We start from the raw sequence: 14,750 nt of genomic DNA on the forward strand, positions 1-14,750 counted from the left end.
TTGTAGGCCCATCCTGTTTTGCCTAAAGGCAGGAGCATGGCCTGAGAGACTGAGAGTCTGAGGTCAGCCTTGACCCTGAAACTCATCTGGCTCTCCCTGCTCCTCCACGTTGCAGCCAGTGGAAGACAGAACAAGGTCTGTTTCTGCTCTCACAGTCCCAGGCTCCAACAATGGTAGTAATAGTCTCTGGGAAACAATTATTGTGAAAGTACAGATTTCTAAAGGCGATCTTAAAACAAGAAGACAAATACTACTTGGGCTTTAACGTGCAGTTGTATCTGCATCAATAAGAGGAGGGAGATAATGAACGCAGGATGAGGGTGCAATGGAGCCATTTCCTTGTAAGTCTGGTGTGGGGCACAGCACTCCATGTCTCGTGGGCTCTGCTACACGGGAAGCGGCTTTGGCTTAGAGCTATTGGATGCTCCACAGGAGAGAGTTCAAACTAACCCTGTGACATAATGTGTCCTGAGATAACAAGATCCAAGTGTACTTTTGAAACTCTTTATAATGTAGACAATGGCTAAAAGTGTCTGTTTTTTTTCCTCTTTCTTTTTCCCCTCTTTCAAGATCTGCCTGACTTGAGAGGAGGAGGACTAGTTATATAAATAGAGCCATCAATCTAATAAGATTTTCTTCCAGAAGGGAGAACACACTGTATGTTCTTCCTACTGGTTGGATTTGGCTGCTGGGCAAACAAAATGACCTTCTCCTTTCATTCAATTTCAGACAAGAGCGCAGAGAGAGTTAGCTGCTAGTGCTGGCAAGCCAGAGGGAAGGGAACGGTGCCACAGGGCATCCCCATCAATATTCCAGGGAGACACCCTGAAATGGGAAGAAGGCTTTGTGCGGCTCTACAGAGAGTCCTGGGGAAGGCGAGCAGAGGAAGAGCTCAGGACACAGAAGAATGTATGGCTCATGGTATGGTGGCCAGCCTCAGCCAGCATGGGCGCACAACACGGGGTTGACAAAATGCAAGCTTGTGTGTGCATGTTGCAGCCACACATGTCTGCCTTTTGCCACTGGCACAGACAGTCTGACCTAGTTAGGAAGACCAGTCAGCACGCCTCCTTTCACACCCCTCCATGCCAGCCGTGGTAGTGAGGCACAGGCAAGAGAAGGACCTGTGCCAGCAGCTCCATCCAGCTCAGAGCAGTGGTAAGAGGGAGAAGGACAGCTGTGTGAGTTAGTGAATGGACAGCATGGGAGGAAGGAGAACCCAGGACTCTGACTTGGTGTCGATAAGTCACTTTTCTATAGGAGAAGGCAGGGACAAATATTGCAACCGAAGATGAGGCTGATGAGAAACCACTGGGGATGGGATGGTGCTTGGGATGGGGGAGGATACATAATGGATTTTCAAAATAGCTCTGAGGAAACAAACTGTCAGCTTCCCAAGGACAGGGTATTATACACGATGGCTGCTATGGAATATTGGAGGAGCCAAGAGAAGGCGGGTTGCTCTAGCTTGTTCAGAGTTGTGGAATATAGTAGGCAGGGCCGAAACGAGGACAGTCCATCACCCTGCCATTCTCCCTGCACACAGAGGTCCAGCTCCAGGCTGGTTTGGGCAGGGGTTGCTATTGGAGTGGGAAAGAGAATGGTCTAGTTTTTATTTGTCTGTATTTTTCAATTATAGGTGACATGCAATATTATATTAGTTTCAGGTATATAACATTGTAATTGGACATGTACGTACCTTACAAAGCGATCACCCTGATAAGAATCCATCTAACACCATGCATAGTTATTACAAGAGAGGGGTGGGCAAAAGTAGGTTTATGGTTCTGAGTATGCAAAACATAGTTTATTCTTGTATTATTAATTCACTAGAGGCCTGATGCACGGAATTTGTCACGGGGCTTGGCCTTCACAGCCACGGCTGCTTGCCTCGGCTCTCGCAGCCTCTCACAGCCCGAGCTTTGTCTGGAAGGTCATCTGGAAGGTTATTCTGCTGTAGGTCTAATTAGCATATTACCCTTTTATTATTATAGGTCATTGTATTATTTTCCATACAAATGATTATAAAGCTACTTTTGCCCACCCATACTATTGACCAAATGTTCCCTATGCTGTACTTAACATTCCCATGACTATTTTGTAACAGACAATTTGTACATCTCAATCCCTTCACCTTTTTCATCCTTACCCACCTCCATCTGGCAACCATCACTTTGTTCTTTATATGTGAGTTTGTTACCATCTTGTTTATTATGATTTCACATGCAAGTGAAATTGTATGATATTTGTCTTTCTCTAACTTAGTTCATTTAGCATAATACTCTTTAGATCTACCCATGTTGTTACAAATGTCAAGATTTCATTCTTTTTTTGGCCAAGGAATTTTCTATTATGTATATGTACCACATCTTTATTATCCATTTGTCTTTTGATTGGAATACTATTCACATTTGAAGTAATTACTGATTGATATGTAGTTACTGGCATTTTATTGTTTTCTGGTTTTTGTAGTTCTTCTCTGTTCCTTTCTTATTCTCTTCCTATTTTCTCTTGTATGTTGATAACTTTCTGTAGTGTTGTTCTTGGATACCTTTATTTTTATTTCTTGTATAAAATCTTACAGATTTTTGTTTTATGGTTACCACGTGCTTCATATATACCAAGCTTGTTTACACCAGTCTATTTTAAGTTGATAGTTGCTTATGTTCACACCTATTCTAAAATTGCTACAAAATAAAATAAAATAAAATCACTGCCATTTTTACTCACCCCATCCCCATTGTTTTCATCATCATTTCTTACTTCTTTTGTGTATATGTTTGTATGTATCCCTTAGTGTACTCTTGTGATTACACATGATATTCCTACTTTTGCCTTTTAGTCTTTGTAATAGCTTTATGGTTGGCTGATCCACTACTTTTAACTATTTGCTTTTGTCAGTGAGGATTTTTTTTTTCTTTCCTATATTTTCTTTCCTATACTTCTTTTCTACTTAAAGAAGTCCCTTTAACATTTCTTGTAATACTGGTTTAGTGGTGATGAGCTTCTTTAGCTTTTTCTTGTTTGGGAAGCTCTTTATCTGTCCTTCAATTCTAAATGATAGCCTTGCTAGATAGAGTTATTTTGGTTGTAGGTTTATGCTTTTCATCTCTTTGACTATTTCATGCCACTCCTTCTTGCCTTCAAAGTTTCTGTTGAAAAATAAGCTGATAGTCTTGTGGGAGCTCCCTTGTTAAGTAACTGCTTTATTTTTCTTGCTATTTTAAGTTTGTCTTTAACTTTTGACATTTTAATTATAGTGTATCTTGGTGTGGGCCTCTTTGGATTCATCTTGTTTGGGACTCTCTGCATTTTCTGGACTATTTATTTAACAAGGTTAAGAAAGTGTTTAGTTATTTCTTAAATAGGTTTTCAATCTCTTGCTCTGTCTTCTCCTTCTGGTCTTCCTGTGATGCAGTGTGGGTATGCTTGGTGTTGTCCCAGAAGTCCCTTGAACTATCCTCCCCTTCTAAAATTCTTATTTTTGTTTGATGTTCCAATTGGGTGTTTTCCACTACCTTGTCTTCTAGACTACTGACTGAATCCTCTGGTTCATCTAATTTGATGTTGGTTTTCTCTAATGTATTCTTATTTCAGTAACTGTATTCTTCATTTCTGACTGATTCTTTTTCATGGTTTCTATCTTTATTGCTGAAGTCCTTCCTGAGTGTATCTATTCTTCCCTTAAACTCCTGGAGCATTTTCATAACCCATGTTTTTTGTTTTTTTAAAATATATTTTTATTGATTTTTTACAGAGAGGAAGAGAGAGGGATAGAGAGTTAGAAACATCGATGAGAGAGAGAGTCATCGATTAGCTGCCTCTTGCACACCCCCCATTGGGGGTGTGCCCGCAACCAAGGTACATGCCCTTGACCAGAATCGAACCCGGGACCCTTCAGTCCGAAGGCCGACGCTCTGTCCACTGAGCCAAACTGGCTTCGGCCATAACTTGTGTTTTGAACTCTGTGTCTCATAGATGGCTTGTCTCCATTGTGTGTGTGTGAGTGTGTGTGTTGTTGTTCTTTTTCTGGAATTTTGACCTGTTCTTTCATTTGTGATATGCTTGTCTCATTTTTGGCTGACTCTGTTTATTTTTGTTTGTTGGTTTGTTTCTGTGTATGAGAACTGTTAAATCTCCTTGTATTGGCAGAATGGCCTCATGTAGTTCTTATCTTCTGAGGGTCAGTGGTGCAGTCTCCCAGCTCACCTGAGCTAGGTGTGGCTGGGTTTTGTGTGCCACCTGTTGTAGCTGAGCCTTGATTGCTGTTTGCATTAGTGGGAAGGACTGACCCTCAGGCTGACTGGTTGTTTGTAAGAGCTGGCCATGACTACAACAATAGGCTGTTGTGCAAGGGCTGACCTCACAGAGCAGGAGTCACTTTAGCAGGGCTCTGGTGCCAGCCGAATCTGCCCTTCAGGTGTGTCATTTGTGAGGCTGGTTGAATGGTGCTCTGCTGTGGTCTGAAGCTGGCTACCAGGTATGTTGGTTCTGGAGCCTCTTAGGAAAGGCTCCAGTGTAGGCCAAGGTCAACCACTGTTTGTGTCTGGCTTGGGGCCACCTGGTAGGAGATACAAAGTGATATGTGGTTTGCTGTTGCTTGTTCTGGGCTTAAAGGTGCTTGGAAGAGGCTATGCTGTGAATTGAGGCTGGCTACCATTAATGCCGGGACCCTTTGGTGGGTACCACAGTGTGAGCTGAGTCCATCTGCCATTTGTGCCAGACTTGTGGACCATGAGTTGAAGTTAACTTTCCAAGCCAACACTGGCCACAGCTCATGGTAGGTTTGGGGCCACTTAATAGAAATTACAATGCAAGTTGAGACCCAGTAACCACTTGTGCTAGTCCTGGGCTGCTTAGCAAGAGATAGAAGGCATGCTGAGGCCAGATATTGCTTGTTTGGGGTTTGTGAACCTTTGAGAGATTTTAGGAAAGTCTGCAGCATGAGCCCGAGGCAGGCTGCTTATATAGAAAAGCCAGTGGAAACAGCTTGGGCAGGTGTTTGAGTTGGATGGAGTCTCAGGGAATCAATGTGGTGAACATGTTAGCCAGATAAATAGAAATCAGAACCAACTGCACCTGTTGTATGGGTGGGAGGAGGACTCAGTAAAGGAACAATTGTGCTTGCCAGGGCTTCTATCGTGGAGAGAGCTGCCCTGACCCTCCAGCCTTCGCCCTGACTCTAGTCAATTCAGTTCTTCCCCATGTGCCCCTGGCACTTTTTGATTTGCTGCCCCAGGGCTGGAGCTCAGAGCAAGTGAGTTTGTGAGTAAGTCTATATATTAGGCCTCTCAAGAGGAATGCTTGGGACTCCAGCAGCCCTCCATCTCACTCAGACACAATCCCCACGGGTTTTTACAGACAGATATTATGCAGCCTCTTCTTCCTAGCACTGGTGCCCCAGCTTGGGGAGACTGGTGTGGCACTGGAACCCCTCACTCCTCAGGGGGGACCTCCACAGCCTAAATATCCTCCCAATTCCCAATTCTTTTTTTGTTGTTGTTAATTCTCACCTGAGGCTATTACTTCCATTGCTTGTCAGAGAAAGTGGGAGGGAAGGGGGAACTTTGATGTGAGAGAGACATACTGAGTGGTTGCCTCCTGCATTTGGCCCGATCAAGGATCAGGGGCAGAGAGAAAACCCACAACCCAGATACATGTCCTTGACCTCTTGACCGGGAATCGAATCCTCAACCTTTTGGTTCACAGGCTGACTCTCTAGCCATTGAGAAACACTGGTCATGACTCACTCCCAATTAAAAAAAAAATATATAATATATATATATATATATATATATATATATATATATATATATATATATATATATATAAATATATTTATATATATATATACTATTCAACTTAAAATTATATATATAATTTTATTGATTTCAGAGAGGAGAGGAGAGAGAAATATCAATGATGAGAGAAAATCACCAATTGGCTGCCTCCTGTTTGCTCCCCTCTGGGGATTGCAACCCAGGCATGTGCCTTGACTGGGAATCAAACTTCAACTTCCTGGTTCACATTCATAGGCTTATGGTCAACCACTGAGCCACATTGTCCGGGCCTCCCTCCCAATTCTTTTTTAAATATATTTTATTGATTTTTTTACAGAGAGGAAGAGAGAGGGATAGAGTGTTAGAAACATCGATGAGAGAGAATCCTCGATCAGCTGCCTCTTGCACACCCCCTACCGGGGATATGCTCGCAACCAACGTACATGCCCTTGACCGGAATCGAACTCGGGACCCCTCAGTCCGCAGACTGACGCTCTACCACTGAGCCAAACCGGTTTCGGCTCCCTCCCAATTCTTAATTGCCACACTGTGGGTATGGGACCTGATCGTTCTGCCTCTCTGCCCCTCCTACAAGTCTTGTGGCTTCTTTATAGTCTTAGTTATAGGACTTCTGTTTGTCTGGTCTCCAGGTGGTTTTCAGTGATGTGTGTTTTATAATTTACTTGTAAAATTGATGTGGTCATGAAAGGAGGTAAGCACAGCATGTATCTATTCTGTCATCTTGACCAGAAGTCCAGTATCAAACCATTCCTCTTATTAAAGGATCTATAGTAACTTTCAGTAAACAGTGTTTGAAAAATCAGCTCTAATGGTCTACAGTGGAATTCTCTGCATTATTCCAGTCCAGTTTTCCTCTGCTTTCTTCTCCTCCTTCTGGCCGACCATCTTGGTTGCTCCCTTGAGCATTCCAATCTCTACCAGGAGGGGAGTAGGAAATAGAGAGCATCTAACTCACCACTGCTCTGATCAACTGCGTGGTGACAAATATAGGACAGTTGTGGCAAAAAGGATCTCAAAGTTGTGGTTCCCTCTTTGTTCACAGAGGCAAACAGGCCTGCTGTAGACAATGCACAAAATGATGAAATCTGATAGGTGTGATGACAGATAAACCCACACACGTACAGACACACTTTAATTTCTATAAAGCTTAGGAACAAAAGCACTCTATAATCTCCTCTGATGCTAAGTTTACAGACTGACAAAGGTGACTCAGGAGAATGCCCCAAACTCCTTTCCCCACTTGCTGAACCTGGCCACCTGTGTGAGCTCCGAGGAAGGGGCGTTGACCTCACCTGAGTCAGCACTGAGCCTCAGGATCTCTTCCAGGAGATGATTTAGCACAAAGGAGCACTCACCTCGGAGGCTCTTGCCTTCCTGAGCTCTGTGGACTTGTGAGGACTGCCCTAAGTCCTTTTGAAGCTAGCTATAGGCAATTAGTGCCAACCACAGCAGCTCTAAAAAATATATATATTTTCTTCTGTTGTGATTCTTAGTACTTTGGGATGATTTGGCAGTGCCAGAATAGGAAATTCAGTGACATGGTAGCCAATTAAAAATGTATTTATTCCAAAACCAGGTTAAAAAAATCCATAAAAATATCATCTTTAAGGTCAAACCTGGAAAGCTTATACAGTAGGTCCTCAGGTTATGTCGGAGACCCGTTTCTGCATCACGACGTGATGCGATTTTTGCTGTAAGTCGGAACCCGCCTACATAAGCCCCTACGTTACTCACATGGAGCACACACACAGCAGTAATGAAGTGAAAACAGTAAAAATAAATTAAAATAAAGATAACAATTCCTGACCTTTACTTGTGGTGAATAAATAATAAAAACATAAAGCACATATGTACATATGTTGAAATGACAGAACTTTTTTTTTTAAAATAAATAAATGAGAGATGGCAAGGTAACCACAAAATGATGTACGTTGGGTTCTGTTACCCGAGGACTGTCTGTATCTGTATCTGTTCTTTGCACAAGTGTGCATACTTTTTCTCTGTTAACTTCTGTAGATGTTGTGAGCTTTTATAATCTAGTTTGTAAGAGTAAGGGTGGATATTGTTTGCTTTCAGAACGCTCACATGTGAGTATTTAACATATATGTTTAAAGGGAAGATGAGAAATGAGAGACAAAAGGCCAAGCAAGGAATAGTTTTCCCACTGCATTTTTTGGAGCACATACCATGGTTATTTTTAGTTGCAAAGCTCATTGGTTAGTGAGATGAGAAATATTTGCAAGTAGAAGTCCTAGGCGGAAAGCTGTGTGTGAACTCCTCCTGATTCTGTGTTCCACAGGGAGTCTTCTCAAAAGCAAGGGCCTGCTCTCTAACCATGTCTATAGGAAATAGACATCCACACACAAACAACTCAAAGGTTCACCATGGGGGTAGTGACCATGGAAGGACCATGGTAGGAAAGTAATAGTTAGTTAGGAGTCTTGACGTTCGGGGAGACATCAGTGCCCATTGGTTCAACCACTTTCTGTGGAATGCTGGACAAGAGCTCCCCTCACTCTGAATTCAGGGGACTCACCGACACTGATACACCCACACAAAGCCCTGACGTCTTTGTAACTCTATGGTATGTTATTTACCATAAATGGTTATCCAGACAGTTTCTACATATACAGAATAATACTTTCCATTTAAAAAGGTAGGAAGGAATTCAGAAAGCATTTTCTTTTGAAGGAAAAAAAAAAAAGTACAATAAAATACCCAGCAGACAGCAATTCCAGTAACAGTCCTGACCTTATGTTCCAAAGAAAAGATCAGGAAATCTCAGGAAGCCAAGCAGGGAGGACCTGTCCCTGCGGTACTGGTGAGAGCGGATGTAAAGGGCTGGCTGAGGGATCTTGGACCTCTCCTGCCTCTCGGTGGAAAAGGCAGACCCAGCCCAGCAGAAAAAAACTGCTAAGGATTGCTCAGGGCCAAGTACACAAGAGGGGGCTCTCCTTTGTTCCATCTAGTTATTACAAATCCACTTTTTGAGAAGGACTGTTGAAGGATATTAAAGAATAAGCATACTAAAACCACTAATTTTTGTCTGTAGCATAAGTATGACCAGGGTGATGTGGACTGCCAGTCTAGGACCTTGAGATTCTTACTGAGAATAAAAAAAATGTAGCTGGATCCATCCTTACTGAAATATTTCATAATAAATTCAAAACTAAACTTAAAGATGCAGCTAGATCCATGACTCACGTCATTTTTTCTCTGTTAAAATTGTACTAGAGTCCCAATGCACAAAATTCGTGCAAGAGTAGGCCTTCCTTCCCCTAGCTGCCAGCACCAGCTTCCCTCTGGCACTCTGGACCCGGGCTTCCCTCGCAGCCCTGGCTTCGTCCGAAGGCCGTGCAGAAGGACTTCTGGTCTAATTAGCATATTGTGCTTTTATTATTATAGAAGATTGTTAAATCGTCTCACTTCATTCATGAAGACTGAGTTCACTTTGTCTACATGTGTGAATGTATACATCATATACATAGGCACGTATGCATGCATACACTTTGATTTGTGTGTTAATATTAAAAATTTTACCCTTTATGGACATTTTCAAGCCTATGTTAGAATGTATTTATTGCCCAGCCTTGCCAGTTATTGACACATGCCCAATCTTGTTTAACCGGTTCCTCCCTGCCACTCCTGGTCTATTTTGGAAAAAATCCCAAGTATTTCATCTGTGAGTACTTCAGTCTATTTGATCCAGGGTGATCTTTTAAATGTGAAAATATAATCTTGTCACTCATGCTTGATTGAAATCTTTCGGTGAAGAATCTTGGCACTTCAGATAAAGGTTAAACTCCTGCGTATGGTCTCCTGTGTCCCTCATGTCCTCATCACTTTGTCCACCGTTGCCCCAAACATTTGCTGGTGACACAGTAGCCACAGTTACTCAAATGGGCTTCTCTGTTTTCAAGATCTCTGCGTGCTTGTAAGCCTAACTTCTCTGTAGCCTGTGCCTTCAGCTTAAAACGCATCTCCTCAGGATGGCCTCCCTTGTCGGCCTTGATGAGTCTGCCTGTTAGAGATTCTCAAAGTACCTCAGACGTTTTTCCTTGTCAAACTGTACATATCTATATAGTTACTTGTATAATTTCTATAATTTCTCTCTTATACATCTGTCTTCCCACCCCAACTGGACTGTACATTCCATGAAGGCAGGGATGAGTCTAAATGCTCATCTCTGGCCCCAGCCCCTTGTACAGCATGTGGACCTAGCAGTCCTGTGGTCGCTGTGCATTGATATAAGCCTGTCAAATGAATAGGAGGATCATTATTAAGTGGCTATTTAGATCCCACGTATGTGTTGGTTTAGATAGAGAACTCCGGGAAAAGCAGAAATCCTCTTCTCTCCAGAAGAAAAATCTAACAGGGCCTCATGTACAATTTTAGTGCTTAATAATCTTGATGATGTTGGTAAATTGTTCAAGAAGAGGATGAAGATAATGACACCTCTCAGCGTGTTGTGAAATTATTACTCATAACTCAACAATAGTAGTAACTTACTTCTGTATGGTGAAGCCCTTTGAAAATGCTTTCATGTGTCCCGCCTCATTTGAAGTGGGCACTGCAGGTGGTATGACCATCTTACATTACTGGAAAGCATGGCAGGAGTAGAATGAGGTTGAGGTCTCTTGACTCTCAGATGAGTGTGTGCTCTCTCCATTCTATTGTACCATGAGCATCTGGTTCTCGTCTCTGGGTCTCAGCTACATCTCTCAACCAGGGATGTGGACCAAATATTTTAAGGATCTGCTATAGAAATCTGTGTTTCTAATAGTCACCCAGCTCTATGAAGTTGTGGGTAAAGACAATTGATTACACCCCAAAACTTAGCAAGCACGACCTCCCAACAGGTTTTAGGACTCGTATGCAAGACACCATCCAATGAAATCAACTTTCAACACAAAAAACTTTGGAAGTCACCAAACTCATAGAACCCTGAAAAGATGCCTGAAATCTCTGTTTTTAAAGAAAACAGTGTGCTTCCCCTTGATATGGTACTGTGCAACAAAATGAAAGCTTGTTTGGAGTCCTTAAAAATATCTCTATTTACCCCACTCCTAGCACAGGTACATCGCGTCAGCCCACAGTTATCTGGCCAACACCTACTTGTTCCTACCTAGCTAGCGCTACTCAAAAGTTATGCAGGCACCAATGTAACTCATGTTATAACACCACTGACCTATTTCACCACAAGTAAAACTGTAGACATGCTACAGCTATAGATATTCAAACAACCTGAAGTAATTTCTTCCTAACCTTCTCACTGTTCTTCCACTGTCACCCTTAAACACTGATGTGTCCCAGGCCCCATCTTCTGTCTCCTCTTCCTCTTCATCCTCTCCCCTCATCAATATTGGCTCCTACATCTCACTACCATGCTCACTACAATTAGCCCCGTGCAACGAATTGTAAGGTTTATACCACTTTGAACATGTCCCCTCAAAGCTTTCATGTCCTAAACTCATCTTTTGCTGTGCCCACCCTGTATCTAACACTCCACGTATTTGAACACGCCTCTGAGGCTTTGCACACATTATTTCCTCAGCCTAGAATACTATTCTCTCCCCCCACTCCCCTGGTCAATCCTACTGAACTCTTATTTGTTCCTCAACTCCCAGCTTACATGCCACTTCTTCAGTCTTGTCCTTATATCACCTTCCCTGTCCTTGCCTCCAGAGACAGTTCTGCTCATTTCTCCTTGGCAGCGAGCTAAGTATTTGTTTACATGCCCTCATTCCTACCAGACTGTGAGCAACATAAGAAGCCATGTCTTTTCATCTCTGCATTCCACCACTGAGCATAGGCCAAGCAAAGAGAAGGCATCAGACAAGTATTTGCTTAATTGAATTAAACCGGGATTCCAGCTTACTAACACATCAGTTCCATCTTCCAGGGGTGTAGACTCATCTCAGGTCAAAAAATGGCCACATGTAGTCTAACTCGGAACCCTGGCTTGGGAAATAGGAAAATCTGGATTCTGTATCCCAGGATTTTATTTTTTTTTTTTTTTTTTTTTTTTTTTTTTTTTTTGTGTGTGTGTGTGTGTGTGTGTGTTTAATTGCTAAAGGACAAATGTATGATTCCACTCATACAAGGTACCAGGAATAATAAAATTCAGAGAGACCAAAAGCAAAATGCCAGGGGCAGGAGGGAGTTAGTGCTTTTTAAGGGGTATAGTGTTTCAGTTTTGGAAGATAAAAAAGTTCTGGAAATGGGTGGTAGTGATGGTTGCACACCATATGTATGTACTTAATGCTGCTGAACTGTAGATTTAAGAGTTGTGAAGAGGGTGAATTTTATTCATTCAGGGGTTCCTATAGGAGAAAATGCAGCTGCTCCACGGGCCTCTTACTGAAGCTTCCAGCACCACTGACACCTTTCAGCAATGACCCAGCTGTTTCAGATCTGCCCTGGTGTTCCCCTTCACTCCTCAAGCACGCAGTAGGTGGTTACACATGATTTTGAAACTTTACTAACGTGGTTATAGAATAGACCATGTTACATGTGCTTTCTTATTTCCAACATAAAGCCATCAACCCATCTTTCTTCCTTACTTCAAAATAAGGCTTCCTGTACAATGCCTTAAATACACGCAAAAAATACCGTTTCCAGCATGATGTGTTGTATTACATCACTGCACCGAATCCTGGGCTGGGCACTTGACTTGCATAAGTATAACACTTCTTTATCAGCTCCCAGCACTAAGGGAAAGGGCCTTGGGCCTTGCTTCTTGGATGCCGCCAGCAGAAACACAATCGACAGCCCAACACACTGGGAATGGTGGTCCTGGGACCCAGCACCTGGACTGTCCGGACTGAAGGGGGCATCCCTCACCTGCACTGAAGCCACAAGTGCTAAACATGCTGGCGATTTGCCAGGCAATGCTACCTACTGCCATCACAGCTGGCTCAGTAAGAACTATTGCACGAGAGAGGAAAACAGCCAGAGAGGACTCTGGTTCTTTGATTCTACAGATGAAAACACATTATCTCAGTTAAAGCTGGTAGCTGACTGGTAGCTTTAAACAGACAGAATCCCATCCAGGCAGCTGGTGGCCGGAGGTCGGGAGCGGCCAGGTAAGCCACACTTACAGCTTTCAGGATCCCCGTGGCATCTTCGTGGAGCCAGGTAGGGTAGACCACCTCGTCGTTCAGGATGGCCTCGAAGAGGTCATCTTCGTTCTCTGCCTCGAAGGGCGCGTGGCCGCAGAGCATCTCATAGAGCAGCACGCCCATCGCCCACCAGTCCACGGCGGGCCCGTAGAGCATTTCCTGCAGGATCTGGGCAGAGAGAGGGCAGTGTGAGAAGGGCTCCCAGTGTCTGATGAACAAACACGTCCTTAATAACCAGGGAAAAGAAGGGATTAGGAAATAGCAAAGTAAAATAACAGAGCTTCCTGTGCCGACATGCACGTTTCATTCTATCTCCAGAGAGGGTGGCCTGTTTTTCCCCCTGTGGTCAGCTCTGAGGCCACTTCTCATCCAGGTGATCAAACACGTGTGGCCTGCCTAGGCCAAGGCAATGCATGTGCACACCTGGACCACGGAGGGTGTGGGAACTACAGCTGTGGGATAGGAAGGAGGCTGGGCTCACTCATTCGTGTGGGAAAGAGTCAAGAGTTTTGCTTTACTTCTGCTAAATGGGGCTGCGATCAAAGCATGGAATAGAGACAAGGAAGAAGATGCATGGCTGTGAGGGGAGCGCACTCTGTCCTCATTCAGGGCTGAAGCCTAGAAGCACCTGCAAAGTTTACCCCCAAAATCTCAAACTGGAATCCTTATTTAGAGGAACTGAGGGCATTTTTAGACACTGTTCAGCCAACAGAGTCATAAAGGGGTCTGGAGGCATCAGCTTTCAACGCCGCCCAGCAAGCCGCAGCACACAAAGGCATTTCTCATCAGGTCCCTGCGGGGCTCCGGGGTCCAAAGCACTCACCTCTGGAGCAATATAGTCGGGAGTGCCGCAGAAGGTTGCCGTGGTGACGCCGTTACAGATGCCCTCCTTGCACATTCCGAAGTCTGCCAGTTTGCAGTGACCCTCGTGGTCCAACAGCACATTGTCCAGTTTCAGATCTCTGGAAAGAACAAGGACCAGCAGTGGTAGGGCAGCCAGGCCTAAAACCATCCATCTGGAAGAGCTGGTTCAGTCTCAAAGGGTGAGACTTCTTTGGTTTATTTGATAAAAACATTTATATCCACTCACAAAATTGGCCTCGTGGTCCCTAGGAGATGGTTCCCTATGAATGGGTAACTAACCACATATAGAAAGCAGGCTGCCCTTTGGGAAGTGAGGGCAGAATGTGACTTTTCCGGGCTTCCCGCTTACCTGGTACCCAAAGGACATCCACCCACTCCAACCCTCTGCTCTGGTATCTCTCTGCCCACTGGAGCTCACTCAGTGACCATCCAGGAAGCAAGTGGCCACCGTGTGCCAGGGAATGTGACAGGCATCGAGAGGACAGATGCTCTTTATCCCTAAGGTCCTCACTGTGTGATGGTGAGACCTGTTTTGCTAAACTCTAGGCCCAGGAGGAGGCATCAGGTTGATGTGGCTCACCTTGGACCTAGCATCGTGCACTCACTAAAAAGAGAGGGAGAGAGGACCAACCATTATATAGTTCAAGTGGCATGATGGACATCTGAGCCAAGTGCTATGAGACACATACAAGACGAAACAATTAATTCCTTCTAGTGGGAGGGGAGAGGGACCATGCCACAGTAGACATTGTCTGCCAGACACAGAAGGGGTATCAGATCAGCATGGGCGGGTGGATGGGGCAGGGAGGCAGGCACTGAGGTGTGATGTGCGGGGAGCTCCGGAGCCTCACGCTCACGTGGTTTAGCGAGGCTGGAGAGACGGCCAGGGAACACTGGAGCCATCAAGTGCCAGAGATGGAGGGGAAAGTTAGGTCTAGATTATAAAGGCCACACTAAGGAATAT

At 44.0% G+C, this 14,750-nt stretch overlaps 1 protein-coding gene across 3 annotated transcripts in view; it reads right to left on the bottom strand.

The window, feature by feature from the left end:
- Positions 1 to 14,750, bottom strand: part of PRKCH (protein kinase C eta) — a 245,639-nt gene that overhangs the window by 27,758 nt on the left and 203,131 nt on the right. For all 3 annotated transcript variants that reach the window (XM_045579958.1, XM_036434712.2, XM_036434721.2), the window contains 2 exons: positions 13,746 to 13,884; positions 12,902 to 13,090 (listed from right to left, as the gene is read on the bottom strand). In XM_045579958.1, the coding sequence (XP_045435914.1) occupies positions 12,902 to 13,090; positions 13,746 to 13,884 (328 nt within the window). The remainder of the gene's footprint in view (positions 1 to 12,901; positions 13,091 to 13,745; positions 13,885 to 14,750) is intronic.

The sequence above is a fragment of the Pipistrellus kuhlii genome, unplaced genomic scaffold, assembly GCF_014108245.1.
Source record: "Pipistrellus kuhlii isolate mPipKuh1 unplaced genomic scaffold, mPipKuh1.p scaffold_m20_p_1, whole genome shotgun sequence".
Lineage (NCBI taxonomy): Eukaryota > Metazoa > Chordata > Mammalia > Chiroptera > Vespertilionidae > Pipistrellus > Pipistrellus kuhlii.